Here is a 24,731-nt window from a genome sequence, read left to right on the forward strand (position 1 = left end):
GAGCGTCGAACGTTGAAAAACTACGCTGTCTCATGGCGAATCAAATTTTCCACGCGATAAAAGAATCATTAATACCTGTCCAAGCTTCTCTCATCCACCTCTTCTCTCCAATCGCCCCTATATCGATACGAGTTTATCGAGAGGAACGCGGCCTCTATCAAGGTCACGTTTATGCCAGCTCACTTTCTCGATCGTGGAGGAGGAAGAAGAGGGAAACACGTTGGAATGACGTAGCTTGCACGAAAAAAAAAAAGAAAGAAAAAAGAAAATTCTTCGTTCTTCGTAAGCTCGTAAATGATCGAGTATGGGGTTGCTCTCGATAAAGTGACCATCATAAATCTTGCTCCTTCCTCCTTCTCGAAAGCCAACTAGATTCGTTTCTCTCTCATCCAATCCTTGCTCGATCCCTCTCCTTCTCTTTTACTACTCTTCAATGGTTTTTCTCTCCCCTCCTCTTTTCCTTCGTTTCCTTCCCTCTTTCTCGGCGCCTTCCCTCCCCCTCTCTTCCATTCGCTTTTCGTGTTTCCTGGTCGAACGCTTTTCCGGCAAATAGCTGCAGAGCAGCCAGATTTATCGATTTACTGTTGCTGGACAACGGGGATTCGTGTCGCTATTTGTTGGAGATGAAAGTTTCCTTTCTCTCGATAAGAAGGATTTGCGTTGAGCACTTGGGGATTTTTACGGAAACTGGCCGTAGTATGGCCAGGGGGTTCGTTTTTACGATTGGTTTAAAACCCGCCTTACGAAAGATCGTATCGCGCCTTTTCCTTATATTCTTTCCCTATTATTATTGCGTTAACACATAGCTCTACAACTATCGTTCGATTTTTTAACAATAATTAACAATAATAACGATTCTTTTATTTTTCTCGATTTGGAAATGTATTTTTCCTGCGACTCGTATTACAGGGAAATACGATTTGAAAGTTGAAATGGAAATTACGATAATTAATTCGTACGAATATGGTTATAGTATACAGTGTTCGAGAAGGTGAAATCAGCCCTTTAAAGTTTCGTTCGCGGTTAATAAACGTTGTGCATAATTATAGATATTTCTCTATAATTTGAACGAAATTTCGTATTCGATGGTGATCGCGTCGCGAGGGGGCGTGAATTCGTGATTTTGAAGTTTGAGGTGAACTAATAACATGGAGAAAGGGGAGTCCAGCGAGGAAACTTTGCCGACAGTTTACGGAATTATGATCGCCTTTCTTACTTGCGTGGTTGGATACATTTTGTGGGTAAGTGTTACAACTGTGGCAAACATAATTTTAAAAAAAGGATACAAGTTTTTATTTTTTTTTTTGATATATAAATAGAAGCGAGAGATTGTTAATTTTAATTCAATTCTAGAATGTGAATGATTAAATATTTTTTAACGAATATGCATCTATTTGTTTGGAGAGTACGTTATATATTATGAAGGATATTAAAAAATTAATAGGTCGTAGTAATGACTATGTAAATAGAGTATCCCAAAGGGTGCAAAATTTTAATACAAACATCTACTAGCTAGATAAAATTTGAATTTCTCTCGTTTCATATTATAGCCAGCAACATGGGTATCGTGTATCACGTTGTATAATACATGCAATTATTGTAAAACATTGCACGGTACCGTGTAAACATGGAACTTAATTTCAGAATAACTTCGATTCGAGTCTGTGTTAATTGCAAATGAAACATTTTCATCGTGTCTTTTGAAACTAGAAGAGAAATTCATGCATAAAATCAAACTGTTTTTAACAGTTGGAAATAAATTTTATAGAAATACTTTACGAAAAATTAAAAATTTACCTTAAAACACATACACGCACAAAAAAAATCCTCGAAAGTTGAAATTCACAATATCGAACGAAAGAAATAATTAAAATTCCCTCGGCAGGGGTGAAAAAAAATACGGGCGCACGCGTATCTTTTGACACAAAAGCAAAGCTGGAAATAGCTGAAAACAGGGGCAAAAACGGGCATCGATCGAGGTCCAGGAATTACCGAAACAGAAACGAAAATTGGCGTCAATACGCGAATCCTTGTGAATTAACGAGAAATTATTTCCACGTTTCGAGTCAAAGAGCGGCATTCGAGGTCGACCATTTGCGACCAGCAACCTCTTGTATGAGGGAGGAGGAGGGAGGAGGAGAGGGAGCGGGCATAACGCTCAATATCGTCAGCATTGTTTGCGGTAATCGTCGTTCGTATTCGCTTGCATCAACTGTAATCCGTTGGCACGCGAATACCGGCGACACCGGCTCCCGTTAAATTATAGAGGCGCGTAATTAAGATGCGAGCCGATTGTTTCATCCACGGATGGAACAAAGGTACAACTTACATTCCGATGGTGGCCGATATTCAACGCGATTCGCCGCTTCCCTTTCACTGTACGATCTTTTGTCTCAGAGAATATTCGGTGTTCATGAATTTAGCAGAGTTAGTCCGACTCGATATTTCCGGCATTGACCGTGAGGCGAACATTCGTTTCGATGATGGTTACGAATGGGTTACCTTACCGATTAACGATAAATAGAATTTTTCTATCGATATATATATATATACGTAATAATCTTACGTTAAATTTGAGAATTACTAGGATGAAAAATTCTCGACAAGCGCGGAACACTCCTCCTTCGATTCGACGTGACCTAAATCCGGCGAATCGTTCGTCGAATTTCCCCCAAAAAACAAACCAACAACGGGTATACGGAACGATTAATATACCTATACCTCACCCCCTACCCTACCATCGATCGATAACCACGAGTAAGAATTCTCCCTGGTGGCGAATCGTTCCCGATCTCAGTAGATATGGGATCGGGCGCAAAGTGGATCGACGAAACGAATCGGCCTGTTAACGACCTCGATCCCCACGAGGACAGGGAAACTGCATTCGATCTCGGCCACGAGAGCGCGTTCAACACTCGAGGCGGACCGCGGCCCGCGTTTACGCGTGGTCTGCACGCTCGTTACGCGTCGTGCTGGCAATCGGCTGCGGTTGGGGATCAGGTGAACGAGTATGATGGGAAGATAGGAAAAAAAAAAAAGGAAAAAGAAAAAAGGGAAAAAAGGAAGGAAGGAAAAAAGAGGAAATAGGAAAAATTTGGTTGGACGAAGTGCGGATTGCAGGTTGGGGAAAAGCGACGACGCATCAAAGAGCGATTAATCTCCCCTCGCGGCCTGACGAAAGGGAATCCTGGCGAGCCGCGAAAGAGGATCGTTATGTTTTTTTCGAAGCGAGACCATCGTTTCGAGCCGTGATCATTGAAAACTGACGAGAATCGAGATGATACGGGATGGAGGATCGTTACGTTGTCGATATTGTTTCAAATGGGTAAGGGAATTTTTTCTTTTTTTTTTCTTTTTGATCCTTTTCGTTTCGTTTCTGTTATATGGGCACCCATGATTCCTCGGATCTTTCGTTTCTTGATTCTTCTTGATTTGATGGATAAGCTTTCCTTTTTTTTCTTTTTGAAAGCAATTAAAGAAATTCTTTGGTAGAAAATTTTCACGATTTTCTGTTACTCTTGAAATATACAAAGTAAAGTAGATGGGATGCAAACAACGATTATTCTCGTTTCCAGCGTTGTCCGAATTGTTAGAGATGTAACGAGTCTAACGGATTATAATATTATGCATGTTGGCAGAGTCGTTATCGTAATAACGTCGAAACATGTTAGCGAGGGGGAGGGATGCGATATGGAGACCAGTTGCTGGAGAGCAGGAAGCTGCAAATGTTCACGGATAATTAGGCAAAATCAGCGCCATCCTTAATGAAGCATATTTAATCTACGCACTAATTAATGCACGTTTCCCATACGCTTAAATATTATTTAACAAGCGGTAATAGTACGCCGCGGTAATGTTGTTTCGAATAATAACAATGAGCGTAAGCGAAAGAATAGCGATTCAAAACGGTTCAAACGAATTATGGCGATTATTTATTCGAACGAGTTGCATTATATATATTCGATAAGCGATTCGATCATCGATGTCTCTAAAGTGAATTAATGATCGAGAAATTGCTGCGAGATGTGAAGAATAATTAACACGTCGAATATTTGCAAAAGCGAACGATAATCGATTATTACGTTGATTACTGTTATTGCAACAATTTTGATGCAATTGCGAATGGTATAATTGCGCGTGCAAGATATTGGTAATTTTGGCTACAAGTGTAAGAAAACGAATTTTGAAGAAGTAATTTTAATTATCTTCCTTTTAAACAAACTATTATCTACTGTTTAATCGAATTAAACAAAGTTACGAATCTCGTGATTGAAATGTGACAAGAATAATTATTATATTCTCTTCGTACTTTCAATTCTCACGTCATGAAACATCTTCCAAACTTTAAAACTCTCTCATATCTATTCCCTATAATTAACCCGTAGCTTCTCAATCCTATTCCACCCAAAATTTACTCGATAATTTATTACGAAACCATAACAATAAATATCCTATTCCTTCTTAAACTTTTTCCACAATTTAATCCGAAAAGAGAAAAAGAAAGTCTCTATCCAACGCATTCCTAATAATAAAACCATTTACACAAAATTTAATTCAAGAAGAACAATTGGAAACAGAAATCAGAAATTTCAAATAACATCATTTCTAAATAACATCATTCAGTTCGAAAGAAGAAGAAGAAGAATAAGAAAAAGTAAAGACAAGTTGACAAGGCTCCATCTCGCGCAACTTCTCCGCGTTTTCCGCCTCCATTATCATGTTGTCACGGGACGCTATTTACAGCATAACGTTGTCCCGAACTTTTGCCGCGACTCAGACACGCGATTAATCTCCGCCCGTTAAACAACCAGTCCGGGAGCCTTGGTTAATTTCACGAGAGCGTGCTCGCGAGCATCCGACCCGAATGGATCTCGAGAGGTTGGAGAAGTTGCTCGCTTCTCAACACCGATGGAATCCCCGTGGCATATGGTGGTCGGATATGGGACGCGTCACGAGGTTACGAGGCTATCCTACGTCTTGCTCCATTATCGTAATCACGTAATGACGCGATATTATGGCCTGCATTATGGATATCGATCGTTTGTTCGCGGTAATTACAGGCCTAGGCAAATGCTAGATGCGATTATTATCGCTGGTTTGCGATCATGGACGCATGGAGAGAGAGAGAGAGAGAGATGGGCGTTTTTTTGGAATATTTATCCTCAAAAGCGTTGATTTTTCGAATTTGTATTCAAATTTATTCGAAACCGTTGGGAGATGGGCGGATATTTGTATATATAGTAGCGATTATTGGCGTTTCGTAACTTGTGATGTTTGATATTTGTTGTCACCGTAGAATTTTAATTCGAAATTTTTTGAATTTCGATTTTCGAAGCCGGTGATCGATTATTCGAATAAAAGTGTTCTCGTATATTCTCATATCGATGTATTCCATCCATTATAGAATCTCATAATGAAGATATTCTTATATTTGTTTCTCAAGCAATTCACTCGTTCAGGGTCGCGCGTTCTATTTCTCAAATCGGATCCGTCTGCTCCTCGACTTCAAATAGAATACTTGCAGATATCGTTAAAACCTCGTTACATTGCTAGTAGCGAACTCCACTCCGCGTATTTATAGACTGGCTAAGAATACTAGCATCGAATCCGATGCATAACGTGGCCTCGCGTAAGGAAATGATACATGTCTGCTCTCGTGTAACTGAACATGCGAAATTACGTAACGTCGTTGAAGAAATCACGCGTTTCAATAGAACTTCGTTTAATTCGTCCCTGAAAAATATCCTCTAATCCTTTAAATCTTCCAAACTCGAAGTCATACGTGTTCCAAATACTTTTCTCAAATTCTCCATCACGTATCCAATTAACGTGTCCAAATTATTTTTATTCCTCAAAATATCCTCAATATTTTCGAAACAAAAATTTATCCAAACTTCCCCTCGATAAATTGTATCTACACAAGATATCTGATCATCCCAACCATGTCATCGTCTCTCCCTGGAATCATTTCAAACGAATGAAAAAATTCCGCGAACACATAACGTAATCCTGCACTGCGTGACAGTTGAAGGAGATTAAAAGAGCAGCGCGAAAGAAAGGAAGTATCCAGGAGGATATATATTCACGGGAAGACGTATTCCGTTGAGAAGGGACGCGCGATATCGTGTCTTTACGATACTTCGAACTTCGATCCCGCGGATCGGTTTTATTTATATCCGCGAAGTACGGCATAAAACGGCGATTTGTTCGATACTTTTCCGCCATTGCTGACGTATCCGTTTCCTCTTCCAATCCCGTTCTCGCCCCCGTTTCCCGCGAATAATAATACGGCCGCGCAACTTCTGTTTGCCAGACGGATCCTCGCGACTTTCCTCCAACGGCTAACGATTTTTCCGCGCTGATTTAGACGATTTCGACTTCCTTCTCGCGTCGTTCCAGCAACTCGATCGAGAGAATTTTAACGGTTGCCAGCGATCGTGATCGTTTTTCGATTCGCTCGAGATTGCTTTGGTGGATAAGGAGGAGATTGATGGTTGCGTAATAAACGAATGAATGATCAATTTTTCAGGTGTCGGGTGTCGTGGCTTTCGAGTTGCGAAAGATGGAATAGGGTTAATTTTTTAATTAATGTCCAACGATATTAGCAGTATTATTATTATTGCTCTTTTAATCATTTTCTATACACGAATGAAATCTTGACGCAATTATTATCGAATAATTTAAAAAAAAAGTATAATAAAATTATGTAAAATCAAGGTGTAATCAAAATTATTCGATTATTTGTGAAGTTATATATTGTCGTTTCAATTTTGTTAAAATTATTAAATCGCGATTAAAAGACGAGAAATTGAAATATTTTAACTGATACGATTAGTTTTTCCATTGAAACTGTAGTATAAAATTGCCTAATTATAATAAAAATATAACCACACGAATAAACACAATGTAAAAAGCAAGCAATAATAAATCTTGCACTCGCATTTCCGATTAAATTTATCGATCCTGTCTATTTTAAATCGATTTATAGCAATATATATACGTGTTTCAGCTTAAAAACATAAATTACACGATACGTCTTTTTCACATATTCTTACCGAATCCATTCAATTTCACTTACAAATTTCACGTACGACGATTTCTCCGTGAAACTTTCAACCCATATATCTCACATAATTCCGTGCAATTCAATATACCTTCCGGTCGTAAATTTATCAAAGAAGCAAAAAAGAAAAAAAAGCGAACAAACAAATAAAAAGAGAATGAAAAAGAAAGAAAAAAATAGCATTATTTATATCGCGCGATATACAATCGTGCAAGGAAAACTGCATCGACTCATCGTAATCGTTCTTTATGCGAGCATTCTGACCGTTTGCCTCGAAGATTTTCTGTTACATCGATGGAAAAAAGAAAGAAAAAGAAGAAAAAAAGAACGGTGAAAGCAGTGACGGCGAAGCCAAAGGCGATTAAAACTGCTCTATTTGGAGGCGTGTGAGCGGAACGACGAATCGATCGACTGTCGACTTTGTAGCGCTCGAATTTAGTCGACCGTGCCCGACATCACAGGCCGCGCGGGATGAATTCTAAATTGCCGCGTCACGCGCATACGTGTAAGCCTTATTTGTACGGTGGAACGGAGGGGAAAGTAAATCGATCGGACCGCATTAACGGTTTAACAACTCGTGGGACGGGGGAGGGGCTGGTAGTGGCTCGAATTTTAAGGGTCGTAGTAGTGCAATTATTGAAATCACGTTCCTAATATTTTCGCTCTCTCTTTCTTAATTAAGAAAAAAAAGAAGATTCTTGAAAGAAGGATTCGACAAACTGGAAGTTTCATCATTTTCTTCGAAACCGAGTACTTAGTTAGGCCAAATAAATTGCTATGAAATTGACAAGAGAGAGATGATGAAAGGATATGACGAGAGGAAAATTAAAAGTAGGGGATAAAGAATGAATTATTGCTATTATTGAATCTAGTATTTCTGAAGGATGACAAAAAATGATGTTTCCATAATTTGTACCTTTCTTCCTTGATTAAAATATTCTAGAATTTCGAAAAATTGTTCCATAAATTTTAAATTATTATGAAATTCTGGAATAATACTTTGAAACAAAGAAGCGAAGATGGAAATTAGTACAATGTTTAAAAGAGTACGAATGTAGTACATATTTCATAAAATACAAATACGAAAGGGTAGTTCCGCGAATAGGAGAGCTCGATTCGTCCATCTTATTTCGTGATTCAAGCAAATTGGACGTAAAATTCGTTCGATACTGGATGCTATCTGCGCTTTGTCGAGTGTGTTTGACTAATATACCGGCCGTATAAAGCTTGGATCTCGCAATGCGATCTATTTTCGGTGAAATATCGCCGTGCTCGTAAAACGAGAAACGGGAAGAGGTGGAGAACGTTGCCACGGAGTCCTTATGCAAAGCTACGCACCGTATTATGTGTACATTTACGGTGACTATGGAACGGAATGGAATTTGCGATCGGGACTCTTGTTGCGCCGGGAAATAAATAAATCCAGGGATATGCGGAAGGAAAATATTCATTGCGCGGAAGATTGATTTCATGACAAGTACATCGTTGCGTGACAGAAAATACTGGAAAAACGAAATTGTCGAGAAATTAAAAAAAAGTATCGAAAGGAGAAGATTGTAAATTATTAGGAAAATTTTACCTCGTTGATACTTGTTATCGATTTTAAAACTAAAAGAATTAATAGAAATGCAAGTTTTTGGAATTAAATTATTCCACTCTAACTTTCTTCCAAATTTTTGCCATTCATTCAAGCGGAATAACTTTTATATACATCTTCGAATCACGCACACTGCATAATATTATATTTCAACGGTATAGTCGATTACTAAATTAACCAATATCTAAATATCTCTTTCACAAAACTTCCTATTTCGTTTCGTAATAAAATTTCCCTTTCCCCCAAGAAGTTTCCTCGATTGATCCAGCAATTTTCTATCCTTTTGGAAAAATTGGAGCAATTTTCTCCATCGACTCCAAGTCATGGCGATCGATTCCAAGTCGTAGCACTCCAAATAAGGGGGGAGGGAGGGGGGATCGCGCTAGGAAACCGATACTGGAACAAGGGATCACTGCACTGCATCAGTGTTATCACTTTAATAATTAATAGACGACGTGGCGAACAATGCGGGAATCGCGTCTGGCCGAAATATTGGCGTCGACGCCAAAATCTCGTCACGATCGCCGCGACAATGGACATCCGTCCGGCTCATGGAGATTTATCGCGTCGTTCCACGATGCCCAACGGGGTTGGCAAATCAAACGAGCCACGAAATATGGGCTCTCGAGGTGCCCCATGCTTGCCTCCATGCATCGTGTTCATCGTATGGATCCACTCCTCCTTCTATTATACGTTAAATTGATATTTTGGAGTTGGCATTTCTACAAATTGTAAAAATTAGAGACACTTAATTGGTAAGAACGATAAATCGATGATTATCATTTTCGGGAGGTTTGATATTTTTATAAATATTTTATAAATATTCGAGATAATATTCGAGATTTTATTCATTTTTATCTCGTATAATTTTTATACAGGTAGAATTTACGGAGGGTGGTCGATTGAAATTGATTTATTAGAATTGATTTCGTTTTCCTATCGACTTTAATTAATTTCGACTAATCTATAAATGTAATTTGTATTAAATTAATTTAATTTAATATCATCACGAATAATATCAGAAATATATGTATATCAAATCAGTCAAGTCAAAGTAAAATATAAATTACGCAGAATTAATTAAAGATACATTTTCTACCCAACAAAATTATTACTACTAAATCTTCCATGACCCGTTAATCAATAGCTTTACATCCCTTAACACATTAATTTTTATTAATATCTCGAACTTTCTACTTTCTATTATAGCAATATTCAAATTCAGTTCAGAAAGCATTGTGCAGATTCATTTTATTTCTTCTTCTTTCTCTTTCTGTCGTCAAGAATCGTATAATTATCAAAATTAGAATTATAAATTTATTTATCATTAATCAGATCACATACACAATAAATTAATTTTTACTTTTCATTCATTTTTTCTATACCATTATGCAACTCCATTCAGAAAGCATGCAAGTTCCTTTTGTTTCTTCGAGTATCATAAATCTCGTCGTATAATCGAACGAGATGAGCCACGAGGTGCAAAGAGAAGCCTAATAGATATATAGAACGTCGTAACAATTTACGATTTCTTCGCGAACTCGATGGATTCTCGTGTTGTAAATCCTGCACAGAATTAGGAAAATAACTTTCCAGATAAATATCGTGGACCCTTCCTACATTACGCAGTAGTTTTAAAAGGATTTTTCTTCCTCTTCTTCTTTTTTTCCCCACCGATTCTGTCTCTTCTTTCCTCCCTTTAGTTGCTTTTGCTAAATCGACCACGATTTCGACGGAAACGTATTCTTCGCCTTCTCCTCTCCCTCCCTAGAAACAAACTCTTTGTGGTTATTGCAGATCGAAATTTCGTTTGAAGGATTTTTTTTTTCAGAGGAAAAAGGGAAATTTCGACGAATTTCCTTTGCAACTTTTTCCACGAATGGAAACGAAAGGATATTACAATTGACAAAGGATTCTTAGGATAGTTTTATACACGTGAATGAAACTGCGCAATATAAACGACGTGAGTTAGAAAAAAAATTTATATTATTTTAATCTCATCTCGTATTATTATAGTCTAGAGAAGTTTAAAGAGAAAGTGGTGAAAATAAGATTTTTATGATTAATAAAATTCATTATTATACTTCTATTGATTTATATATGCTGTAAATAGATTTATAATTAGGTATTAAATTCTCCTAACTTTGATGAATCAAAATAGTAAAAAGTATTTAATTGTGGGAAAATGGATAAAATTGTCAAGTACGAATAAAGATGATAACCAACTTTGATCTCAGTTTCGAGAATGCAAGGTCTCGAGAGTACCTTTGAAACTTTTAAAAAAAGAACACGAAAGAGAGAGAAAAAGAAAAAAAAAGAAGTCGCGCAACATCTGGGACAAATTTTGAGCGCTTCAGTTGGATTTATTGCCGTGCCCAGGGATTTCCACTTTAGAGACGATTCTTCTCGTGGCTTATCCTGCCAGGACAACGTTTTATTTTTCACCGTGGTTCTTCCTTGACGGTCGTCCGCTTTTACATCTCCTTGCTCGAGACGAGAACGAGGAATCGTGAGCTCGTGAGTAAAATGAAAGTGTTAAAAAAAAAAAAAAAAGGGAGAAGAGGAAACGCGTAAGAAGAAGGAAGCATGGAAGGAATACGAGTTTAGGCTTAACAAAGCTACAATTAAACTCGTGAGCTTAGAGATTTCTGACGTGTAGGAATTTTTGCTTCGAATTTCGACCGATCGATGAGAATTTTAAAACGAGTTTAGAAATTTTTTCGCTGCTTGTAATTTTATCGACGAACAAAACATTTGCTCGATGCGATTTTACGTTTCTTTGATGAGATTGAGGCTAATTTGAAAATTTTTTTCCTCTGGAAAATTGTCGTATATACGCCTCAATATTCGTCGTATTTATTCTGCCTATCAGAGTCGACGGAACGTCGCTCGAATTATTCTAGAAAATATTTTAATTTCAGTCGGGATATTTAATTTTCAAATAATTGTGAAATCGGTCTTGCTTCCCTTTTTCCCCCTCCAACTGTTTTTGGATATTCAAATAACCGTGAAGCAATTGTTGATTTAATCGTACGTCAACGAAGGCGACAGAAGAATCTTATTTATATTTATTAAATTTCATCTTTTAAAATTTCATTATCTCGAGCGTCTCGATTTTTTTACCATTCATTTTCATTTCAAATTAAATTTATTTCGATATATGTGCGCTCGTTCAATTTCAATAATTTCGAATATACTTATCTTTCGCTACCTTCGCGTTTTTCGTTTAACTTTTGCGCGGTGTTCGAAACAACGCTTGTCAGGGATTAATTAAAACCATGTTTCCGTTTGATGAAACAGAAAATATAATACACGCACCTCCCCTTCTCTTCCCCTCATTATTAAAGATCGCAAATGTACACAACGCCGTAACACGAGGTAATTTGCATCATGTAGCAAAAGTTGCGGTATTAACAAAATGTTAATTTTCACTAGACATATCATTATTCCGCGCGAGTGAAATTATCGACTTCGTCCAACTTCGTTCTGTCGTGTGGAACGGATAATTTTATTACTTAATCAGTTGTGAATCTCGTTTTATTATCTCGTTCTCGTTTTGAAATTATGTTCTATTTTGCTCTTAACCCGATCCGCAACAACATCGTTAATTTATATTTTTTTATTATATGAATGCTCTTTCGTGTCCAAAAAAAAAAAAAGAAAAAAGAAAGAATATTCGCGATATTGGAAATTCGGTGGAGATAGGACATCCATTTTGCAAGAATCGTTGGATTCACGAGTATCAAAAATTTGTTTGTCTCTTGACCGACGGAAATTTGTTTCATAAATTTATTACAGCGTCACGTAGCGGCACTTTCGCGAAAAACATGATAAATTTTATTACGCGGAAAAGTGAATATATATATATATAAAAATATATATATATAAAAAAGAAAGAAATTCGTTTTTTTCTCTCGATATTACGTTTTTTCGAAAGGAAAATAATGTTAATCGAATTCGCGCAGTTCAATTATCTCGGTTCCCTGTAAAATTGAATTATTTTAAAACGTTGCAGTTTAATTGCATGTTTATTCGTCCGACGGAACTTCGCTCGAACACGACTCAAAATTCTGATTGTTTCACAAGTGGTTATTTTATTTTTATTCTGTTTGTTCGGTCTTTTTTTTTTTTCGTTAAAAAAATTAAATTTAAATCTCTATCAACGAACACAAATAACAGAAATAATTCTGATGATTACCTTAAAGATTGAAAATAGATAGATTTTTTATATTTATATTTTTCTCTTTATTTCCTTTTCACTTTCACTTATTATAAATATAGTATATAGAAGGAAATACTTAAAATAGAATTACGTGACAGAATGATAAACTCGCAATTTCGTATGAAACTGTTCGATCGAACCATAAATTAAAGAAGTCACTTGATTGTTGCTTCTTGTTATTTTCACGAGGAGCACGAATTGTTCTCGATCATTTCGATCTCTTCACGATTGTTCTCCAACATTTTGCCCTCGTAATGAGGCCCGTTTGGAGGATGTCTACAAAATCACTCCCTAACTGCGTCGGAATCATCGTTATTCTCCAAGTGTCTTGATAGTTCCTTCAGAAATGGTGACGACACCACTCACCGCAATGGACCAACATTTGTTTCCAGATCCTTTTTCTCTCCTTTTCTTTTTTCTTCTTTTTGTTTCATTTCTTTCTACTGTCATTTTCTTTATTTTCTCTCTCTTTTTCTTTTTTTCCAGTTTCTCTCAAATACTTTTGCAACTGTGGTGGATCGTTTTCCTTCTTTCTTTCATTGTTGTTTCCTTTTATTTTCTTTCTCTCTCTCTCTCTCTCTCTTTGTATCCTTTTTGCAACATTGGTGGATCGTCCAATCTACATGTTTCTTAGAGAAATTTCAACAGTAAGTTTTTTACGCTCATCGATCGTCCATGAAGTTTTTTGTCTCCCTTCAAACTCAATTTCTGTAACGTTTACAGGCTTCCCTCGCAAACTTCGAAGATGGATTTTTCACGCTCACGGTTATCGATCGTTTCCACGTCGGCTGTTCGCATGTTCCCTTAATTGGACGATCTGCTCGCGATAATCGACTTGGATATTGGGAACTTGATTGCGAGTGGATTACTTTTAACAGCGCTCTTCATTTTTTTGGCAAATAACGATCGATAAGCGGTGGAACGATTCAAACAAATATTAATTCGATCTTTTTAAAGTAGAAATATTTCTTTCCTATTTCTTTTATACAAATTCTATTTTTTATTGAATATTTATCGAAATAAATTAATCTTACAGAATTATTATTATTATATTTGATCATTCAAGTTTCCTTATTCTTATTAAAAACGTAAATTTAATTATTCTTTATCTAAATGTCACTTTGTTTCCCTCTTTTATATCTTTTAAATGTTAGGATTTTATTCCTTTCGATCTTGTCATCGAGATCACGAAGCGGTACACGAGTATCGGATTTTCATTTTTCTCACGTTTGTAGCTCGCTCTACCTTGTATCCCTTTTTGTCTCGTTAACTCTTATATCCTTTCTTCAAACTTTCTGCCATGATTCAGCGGTTCCGCGAAATTCTTCCTCAGGCTTGCCAACGTCTTTTATCAGTTTTCTCCTTACATCATATTCTTATATCTTACCTATTTTATGTCCCAGTAGCTGTTCACCTTCTTTTATATCGTAAAACAAATATAAACGTGCAATATATTTTTCATTTTATATAACGATTAAGAGAACATTATATCAATTGATATCATTATCAAATTTTTACTTTTAAGAAAATTTGATTTAAAATTTTCTAAATATCTCCATTTATTTATACTCGAAAAATTTTAAGAAAAGAATTTTAGGATTCCTGAAATTCTCTCTCTCTTTTTTTTTTACAATTTATCTATCTTTAATCCACACGTTTCTAAGATACGTTCTCAAAAGTTCCATGATCTTTGAGACTAAAAATTCAATCATTTACTGCATAAATTTCGATAGGAAAATTTCAATTTCCACAATACGAAGGTATTTTAAATCCAAATTTCTTTTATTCCTTTCGTACAAAAAAATCTCCTTCGAATGTTTAAGCGATCGATTTTTCACTTACGATTCGAGCAGATTTTCGATCATCGTGTCACAGTTTTTCCCGGAACACCTAGTATCCCTGGAGTACTTTGTAAATAAGATGGACATCGATTACTAGACTCTCAAAGGAGTCTCTTAATCACCCGCTTGAGGGCTTCTTGCAATGGGAACACGGAATAACTTAACGAGCTAAAAGATTTACAACCAACCATTGGAGGGGTAGCAGTTTCAAAGAACCACTTAGTGCTCAAGTTTTAGAGAATCGTGTTTCATTTTTTAAATCATTTTTTAAATTCTGAAATCAATTTTGATAAATTTCATTAATGTAATGACATCGATCACTAAAGATTGAATTAAATACAATTTTGATTGTAATTTTTTAAATTTTACATTAAGAAATAATAGACAACAGGTTTCGTGAAATATTTAATTTCGTTAAATTGTAGATTTTTTTAAAAATAATTTTCAATAGAAGAAGATTACTATGTTTCTGCTGAAAAATTTCATTTTATAGATTCTATTATATTTGCTTTTTTAATATTTTTTGGTGAAAATTTATATATATTTTTACTTATTCGCTCATGTCAATCATTTTTGAGGCGGATAAAGTTTGAAAAGAGCCACTTTCCATTGTTCCTTCCACGAGAAACGTTCATTTGGTTAATTTTTTTTTTGTATTTTCAAAAAAATGGCGATGCACACCTCGCCTTTTGCCGAATAAAATTTTCCCACGGATTTTCGATTATTTGTTTTCATTTGTTTCCTGTGTGTTTTTGTCAACGAACAGGTTTCCATTGTATGCGGTTTTCAACGCGGAACAAAGAGAATTCCACGGAATTGGCACTGATAACGAAACTATCTCTTACGTGTTTTACACGATTGTATATACATGTAAATTTTTCGATATCGTTTCGAGACAGACAAAAATCTAATATTTCTTTTTTTATTTCCAAAAATAAATGGATCGAAATTTCTCAAGAACTTCGAAAAAGAAATTAATTTAATTATCTTTTAGCTTTTATTAGGTAGGAAAATTTTTAGTAAAATCACTCATAAGAGAAATTTAGCTTTCACCTTAATAACGATAGTTCAAAGGAAACAAAAAAAAAAAAATTAATTCAATGAAGGACAACAATACGGAGAGAAAATCGTGAAAAAATTTTTCGCGAGAATTCGCCTTGTCGAATAGCCTTTTTCTCGTCGCTTTTTCGAATTAGGGACGCGATTGTTGACCGATCCACCGAAGCGGATAAAGATAAGGAGGGAACGATTCAGCGCGGATTCCGTGTTGCGGATGTTCGAGTCGATTCGACTTGTTTTTCTCCTTCGATGTGTCCTACCTGACCCTGTTACGTCATAAATTACAAAGTGCCGTCAAGAATCTTGGCTTGATATCGCGGACGAACCGGAAGAAACTGGTATCTCTGGACGGAAGGAAAATTTTATAATTTCTTTCGTTCGAAATTTTTACGACACCCTGAAAACAACGATAAAAACAGAAAATTTCATAGCGGGTATTTTTATAATTTTTCTGTGGATATATTATGTTGATCTATAGCAAAATTAAAGAAATTTATTTAGATATTAACTCTCCTCCTTGAATAATAATAATAATAATTCTGAATTTAAAAAGTTATATTATATAATCTTCTTTCTCGATTACATCCTTTTACAAAAATATCCTCAAAAATTCATATAAATTTCCATCAATCCTCCCTTCGTATCATTTTCCAAATACTTCTCCCCTATCCAATCGTATTTTTCCTATTGTACATCCACATTGATAACAATTACTCTGAGTGAGTTTTTATGTTCTCCATGTTTTTCACATCGATTTTTCTCCAACCTACATTATCACGAATTACGTTCGAAGCTTTCATAAACGACCAAATAGGAGCCCATTCTTTTCTTTTTGTTCAGAAAAAAAAAAAAAAAGAAAGAAATAAATGAACGAAAGAAGAATAAATTTGATTCGTGAGAGAGAAAATTTCGTTTTAAAAAAAAGGGAAAAAAAACGTCACCATCTTTTTAATTTCACTGATTTATCAGTCACATCGAACGTGTACGTGTATAGATACAGTTTCATATTTCATATACAATAATCCGTGTTCAGAAACATACGGTTGCCCATTGATACCAGAAGCTACATGTTTTGAAATTTGTATAAAACATCGGGATAAATAATACTAAGCGCGTAGCATGGAGGAGATTTAATTAATTTTCATAGTTGCTATAACGTGTATGCAATAATGGAAAACTCGATTCACGGGAGTACACGCGGTTATATTTATCCATGTGACACGTAATATTGATTCGCCTCGAATTGTTTGCTTGATATTGTGCTCCTTTTTTTATTTTTTGACGTTGCACCAATTCCAAACAGGATAATGATTATTTTTTATATTGTATGCCGAGTCGTTGTACAAGTGAACTGTAAAAAATTGGAAAAAAGAAATATTCGTTTAAATATTGAATTATATTTGACTGGGCCACTGTTATGTTTGATTACATCAGATATGGATCAGATTTAAGTATCTTTCCTTTCTTTCTTTCTTTCAAATATTCTTTAATAATAAAAGAATTATTTCAAGGATTGAAGAAATTGATGAAATTTGTAAGATGAATTGAATTTTATTCGTCTCTCGATTCGTAACATAGATTATGACCGAGAGAAAAATGAAAATTAGATTAGGAATTGAAAATTTCCAATTCAATGAGTCAGTTAATGGCTGTATATTATTGATTCGAACGATTCGCAACCGACATGATCTGATTTGAGATTGGAGACAATAGAATTACGGGGATTATTACCGGTGATGTGTTATTCTAAATCATTGAGGAATTTACGATACGCATTTACGTGTGATTTATTATTGAATGACAAAATAATATGGTACAGAGGATGGAGACACGAAGGTATAATGTCGACGACAATGGGTAAATTAGCGTGTCTAACAATTAATTCATATCAAATAATATCAAATAATTTGTATATTCCTATATTCATTATTCTGTTGCATCGGAAAACGCGAATAGATTGGGATCATGTCATCGGCAATTTCCTATTCATCGTCAAAGAGATTAACGCAGAATACAATTTTCCCAAGCGTTCACGTAACATTGTCCTTTTCTAACAATCCTTTGATCTATATTCTGGTTTACGAAATTATCGAATTTTTCGAATGGCGTTCATTGTGTCGCGTTCGTTTTTTGACATCGATTCATTCGTTGATTCGTTTGGAAGATTCGATATCGACCGGATATAATATACAGAACGATGAATGTGTACAGAATTGTTGTGTATTTGTCGAAGAATTTCGAGCTCTGTGAATCGAGCAGTTTGTTAACCATCGACTCGTGTTTTAATCGATATCGATATTCGATCGTTGGATTTTCAAAATCTTCCTACACCTTCCTCTAATTTACACATTTTTGAAATATTGCGTTGTATCGATAAGTATTATAATGATTTCAGTCATCGTTATATCTGTCGCTATTTAACATTCGAATTCTATCTAAATTCGAACAAAAAGTCTATAAATTCAAACTTCACCGTAAAAAATAAAAATTATAAATATATCGTAAAGATTATTATTAATGTATAACGCGAACGTTTTTATTCTTTCGTGTTACACGAAATCCCTTCACAAAAACTTATTCACCTCCGTTTCAGTATTCGAGCAAAAAATCTATCATACGAATCCGAGACTCGCCACAATGAATTAAAGCAACAAACGGGGCCGCAAACAATCGTGCAGATAATGGAACGGCACAGTTGTTACTCCAGCATTCTCCATTTGTACCGAAGGAAGGGGTCGAATTAAGCGAGATTGCGTCGCTAAATCACCAAGTCTCCGCCTCTTTTTTCCGCATAAACTATACCCGGGCTATAATTTCTAGACACCCCTATTTCCTCCTCTCCCCTGTACTATATATACATATATATATTTTTTCTTTCTTCTTTATTTTTTATTTTCATACATTCCCAGAAAGAATCCCGCTTCCTCTTACTTGCCCGACCAATACAACCAGGCGAATGCATTTCCTCGGTGAGGAGGGGTGGCAGTTAATGGGTGGACTGCAGTCATGCTGGATGGCATTCCGCAGATTTACGGGGCGACAGCTTTTACTGCCGCGTTTCGGCAGTTTTCCCGAACGAGTCCGCGCGATTTCACGTGGGAAATCATCCCTTCCCATTTCGAAATTGACAGAGGTCCGATTGAAAAAACCGCGATATTCCGCCGGTTAAAAGCTGAAAGGTGTAATTGCCGATTCCGATCGCCGATGATTCTTTTCGTTTCTCTCGTAAACCTGTGCTTACATTGGCTCAACTTTTGGCCTGCGCGAATTTCTGGCCGACAGATAGAGAGAATGATCTCTTTCGATCGGATTCCAATATTAAAATTCGTTCGAAGTTTAATTGTAAGTTGATTCGAGTCTCTGGATTTTGTCAATGGATTTTTTAAAAGATGATTAATAATGTTGCGCATGTGGAAAGGTAATAAAATTGTGAAAGATTGTATTTTTGAAAAGTTTGAAATAGATTGATCTGATTTATTATTATTCGATAATCGCTTATTAATATTAAATAGTAGTTTAATTACTTTTTCAATATTTTATGAGAGAAATAAAATTGAAATCATTAATGGTTATTTCTGTAATATGAAAAGTTAATGCTATTGTTAATGAAATATATCAAACTTCACGTCATTTGGTTTAATTTTTATAATTATTCATAAGAAAATAAATTAAAAAAAAATATTTTTACTTTTATATATTATAGTTTTAAATTATTGTTAAATTATATTAGTATTTTTAGAAATTTTTTAGAAATTTTTTATTCCACTATTTAATTTCTATATCTCTGATTATTCGATGATTAGCGTTGCTTACGATTATGTGATGTAAATGAAAATTGAAATCATGAAACATAAAATTTTCGATTCGACAGAAGAGAAAATCAAATTATATGAAAATGTTTTTATATAAATTAATCAATCAATTGCATTCTGGTTGTGATATTTGTTTGAAATGATATATATAAATAATCGATAAAAAACGTGTTTTCTGTTACAGCCAACCATTTTCGGCACTGTGGCCTCGGACCTAAACCCAAAAGATGGCAACAGTCGAAGGGTGAGTACAAACGAGTGATTAAATCTCGTATCGATGGTAATTAATTCTTTAACAATATCCTGTGTATCGTTACAACAAATTGAACTGCTAATTAAAATATCCCTCGATATTAAACGTTTTTAATTGTCAGTAATTGGCCGAAGTGATAAAATATTTCAATTTATTTCCTATTTTAATATGGTTATAAAATTATATGAATATATTAATATTTCGCGATATTTTATTGAAATATTTTAGATTGCATCGATATCGAAATAATTATTTATCGTTAAACGATAATTAATACCCAATTAATTAACGAGATAATAAAAATTAAAAAATTAAATAATGGAATATAATCTTGTGCCGTAATAATAGATTCAAGAAAATATTTTTCTTCCTAGAAGAAATCCACGATAATTGTGAGAATAATTGCGAATCGAATATTTGAATAATTACGAAGGGAAGGAAAGGGTAGAATAGTGTAAAAGATAGAATAGGGAAAGTCCGTGGAAGAAAATTTCGGTCTTATTCTTCTTGGTCTCGCGAGACTCTTAATGGGTAAAAATTGCTGCTAAGTCGGTGTTCTGCTTTCCCCTCTTTTAAACGCTCAAAGATAGAGCGTTCTAGCGCTCTAATTAAAAGTAACTGCCGTGGCAAGCAAGACATTCAACCTTTGAGATCCTTTCTGCGGCACGATCTTAACGCACGAAGTCGCCTTTACGCTTTGCATAAATTTTTCGTAATTGCAGAATCATGCAGAATACTACGGGTCCTTAGTAGTGAGTACATAGAGAAAGCTGTTGCTTAAGCTCGCTACGGAACGAGAACTTTCATATTTTTCATGATATTTTTTTATTTTGCTAAAGAACATAGTATAGAATTTTTAATTTATTTTTGGATTGATTTTTCATTGAAAATTTGTAAAATTTTCATCAATCTTTCATCTCTTTACTTACAACTAAATTATTTAAAAAATAAGAGATTTAGGGAAAAGATTATTTTGAGATATTAAAAACTTATTATGTCGAAAATTACACATTCTATTCGATATTTGTAAATTTTATTTAACTGTTTCGATTCCATGAATTTTCTGGCGAGTAAGATTTGATCTTTCATTTAAATTTACTGTTCTTGTGTACTTTATTGACCGAATTTTTTCCATCGTTTACTTAATACCACATCCTCTCATGCCACGATTCACGCGTGTGTAAAAATAAATATTGTTACAGTTTGCAAGAACGCGTGTGCGAGGCAAAAACTAATCTAATCGAAACACCTGCTGTTATTTCACAAAATTCCTGGCTGGCGAGTTCGTTACATCCATTCTAAATTTCACTATTTTCTTTTATAATTGGTAAACATTGAAAATACTCGATCGTGGAGAAACCACGATTTGTCATTTCTTAGGTAAATATTTTTCCACGACTGACCGTAATTTAATTCGATTCTCCGTAACTCATCATTAGAAATTCCCATATTATTTGTTAAAAAAAATCAGAATTAATTTAACATGATTATTACATATTCAAGTATCCAGTTAACCATTAATAATAAATATTAAGTTTTGATTATCTATAATAGTTCATCAAATATTCAAACTAATATAAATCCAAACATCTTTGAACACCTTTAAACATTTCCGATATTGTTATTATTAACTATCGAACTTTCTTCCTAGAGAAGTGAATTCTCTAGAAAGCCAGGTGTGGAAAATCTTTCAATAAGAATCCTCTTTAGACCTCTCTAAAATTCCACTACGGAATAATAAGTTGAAAACCGATCCTGCCTTCAGAGAGGTCGAGTTTCGCGTTACCCCTCTGAAACGGGTATCATTAAACAACCAATGCAACGATGGAAATTCCCGCCAGTAAGCGTTCTTCAGCTTCCAGTCGCGGATAAAAGTTCAGCGGATCGGATAAATTCATGAATGTTAGATGCATGTTGGATTGGGGAGGAACGCGCGTCGTACCCTGAAACGTATCACAATTCCCGTAGACCAAAAGGGAGGAAGGGGTAGGGGGTGTCTTCTGCCTCGGCTCGAATCGATTCCGATGAATATTTAATTCACGATCCCCGATAAACGGCGTGCTCGGCAGCATCCTCCAGGAGAGACTGAGTTTTCTTTTTTTTTTTCTTTCATTTAAACGCGGGATATATTTGTTTTGCGAAATCGCGACGATCCTTCTTTAAATCGATATATCTCGAATGATCGAAGTAGAACATTTTGACATTGTCTTAGGATAATGATTTGGTGGTTTGGATAATGGATTAAGTTTATTAATAATTCAGGAATAATAGTTTATTTGATATTAGTAAAATTTGATTAATAAATTTTGTAGGGGAAGATGATTGATTTCGAGAAAATTTCGATATGAAGGAATGTTTATGTAGATATATTAAAAATAGGATTACTTGTAGGTTATTTGTACTTATAAAGAGAAATTTAAAAAATTTATTACGAAATTCGAAGATTATTAATTCAATTTTTGTATAAATATATAGAAAAATTGTTGTTTAAATAATTATTTTCCTTTGTACTTGCTGTGTTTTTTTTTTAGAAACAATGGATTGTAGGTATTAGTCTTCCATCGATTCTGTCCATTGCAAAGAAAGTAGCAGCTTTTACCAGCTTTCCAATGAATTATTTTTCTGATTATCTCGCCTCTATGGAAATTTCTCTCGGGCAAAATTTATTGGATTGCATTGGTAAAAATGGTGGAGACCATCTGGAGAAGGTGTTTTACATAATCGAACATTAAGTATACTAAGCCGATTGAACATTGTGAATTATTTCTCTGCCATAAAACATTACTTTGGAATAACATCTAGTTTCTAGCACATTATTCCTCGCAATATAATATATCCACTACATAGAAAATTATTAGAAATTACTAAATCTTAAAAATTTCGTTGTTATTTGTAAATTTCTTGAATCTTTTCTCCACCCAAAAAAAAAAAAAAATATAAATAACGAGAGAATCTACACAATTCAGAATTTAAAGAATTATTAAATTAATCGTGAATAAATAAAAGATAAATAATCAATGATAAAAAAATCAAGGAATCAAGGGAAAAACAAAACTCATCGAAGCGAACGATTGGAACGCATAGTCGACCATAATTTCTATTCAATCGGCGATTTACGTTTAGCAAATCCCGATGAAAATTACTCGTCGCGTTCTCGTATTAATCCCCGTTGCACACGTTGGAATGACAAGCGGCCGTTGGCCGCTCTTCCATTTCGATAAACGCATCGCGGGAAAATCTGGTACGCGGATTGGCGCCGCGGACGTGATCACGAGCATGTAAATTCAAAACGATCCAAAACCTCATTCCGGAACACCGGAAGCCATCGGCCATCGCTTTCGTTTTGTTTGCGTGCTGTGTTTTTTTTTCCAGTTTTCAATTATATCGGTGCGATTAGTTGAAGTCAAGTAAAGGATTTAATTAATATTTCTTCGGTAGTTTGATCTTGTTATTTGTGCGATCATAAGTATTATTTTTGGACAAATGAATGTGCGATGGTTACGTTTAAAATTTAAGAATGATAAATTGTTCGATTTTGAGGATGGAATATTTGTGTTTTGAGCTAAAATATTATTTTAAAACATATCATTGAAATTTAAATAATATTTTTCCTAGTAATCTGATCTTTGAAATATTGAATCGACGTACGTATATTATTTCGTTTTGTGAGTCTTTTTTTTTGGAACATTTATTTGCAATCTCGGGCGTTATTAAATTGAACGACATATTTCGTCCTAAAAATGGCGATGATTTTTTTTTTTGATAAAATATAATTTTATATTTTGATGAATTTGAAATATTGTACAGCGTAAAAGTACATGTGCGAACCATTGTTTGTAATTGTACAACTTTATGATTCAAATAATTTTTCTAGAAAACGAAATGGAAGATATTATTGAATGTACGATTCGATAATAAATGATTAAAATTAAATTAAAACGAAAATAAAATACTCCAATGATTCGTTAAACCAAACCAAATTTTATAAAACAATTTTCAACAATTTTTCATCGACTAATAAACTTTTGTTCATTCACAAGCACAATTATACAAGAAACAACCGTATCACGCGATTAACCGTCGATATCGGCTTCAAAAAAAAGGGTTAAAAATATAACTATAAAAAATAAAAAGAAATCGATATTTGTATTATCCTCAATGTCATCGATCCGTTCGATTGCCCGTTTGTTTCTCAATTACAAAAAAGTAGGGAAAAAATCAACAACTGCGAGCAGAATCTCGAAACGCGGCGGATCGCGAGAATAAAAATAAGGATTGGAAAGGAGGGATGCGGAGCAATAGGATTCGGTGAATGATTTCCACGTTATATTTGCCGGGGGTAAATATCGATGGTACGGAACAGGGGCGGTAACCGGTTTCGTTATGAATATAAATGTCGTTCTGCCTCCGCGCCGCGTTTCCGTCTAATAAATACCGAACGTTCCGGAAGCTCAAGCGTCATTGTGTCGCCGATTATTGCCGCGAATCTCGTCTCGTATCGCGCAGATATAGCGGAAAATCTGTCTATTACCGAAAGGGAGGGAAATGGTATCGTTGCAACGTTCCGTCCTCGTGGTTTACGACTTCGTGGGATCGTTCTTCCGAGATTTCCAAGTGTATCTCTGCAACTGGTTCACTTTCTTAACGAAAAATATCCGAGTATTGTGGGGGGATGAAATGTTTCGATGTTTCGTGGATCGAGTGGAAAAATTTTTGACGGAGTGGATGGCGATTTTTCGAGCAAGATCCCTTTCTACGAGAAATGGTATTATAGTTTAATGCAAGAAATCTCAGCTCAGACTCGATGCTGGTTATAGTTTAATAGAGTAACTTTTTAACTTAAATATCTTTGTATCATCAGATCAGATTTTTATCGATCGTAAA

The 24,731-nt window shown here is 34.9% G+C and overlaps 1 protein-coding gene across 3 annotated transcripts in view; it reads left to right on the forward strand.

The window, feature by feature from the left end:
• The window catches only part of LOC107995622 (mediator of RNA polymerase II transcription subunit 12), a 464,763-nt gene that overhangs the window by 193,254 nt on the left and 246,778 nt on the right, over nt 1-24,731 (forward strand). For all 3 annotated transcript variants that reach the window (XM_062073896.1, XM_017053239.3, XM_062073897.1), the window contains one exon: nt 19,779-19,838. In XM_062073896.1, coding sequence (XP_061929880.1) covers nt 19,779-19,838 — 60 coding nt within the window. The remainder of the gene's footprint in view (nt 1-19,778; nt 19,839-24,731) is intronic.

This window comes from Apis cerana, linkage group LG4 (genome assembly GCF_029169275.1).
Source record: "Apis cerana isolate GH-2021 linkage group LG4, AcerK_1.0, whole genome shotgun sequence".
Taxonomy (NCBI): Eukaryota; Metazoa; Arthropoda; class Insecta; order Hymenoptera; family Apidae; genus Apis; species Apis cerana.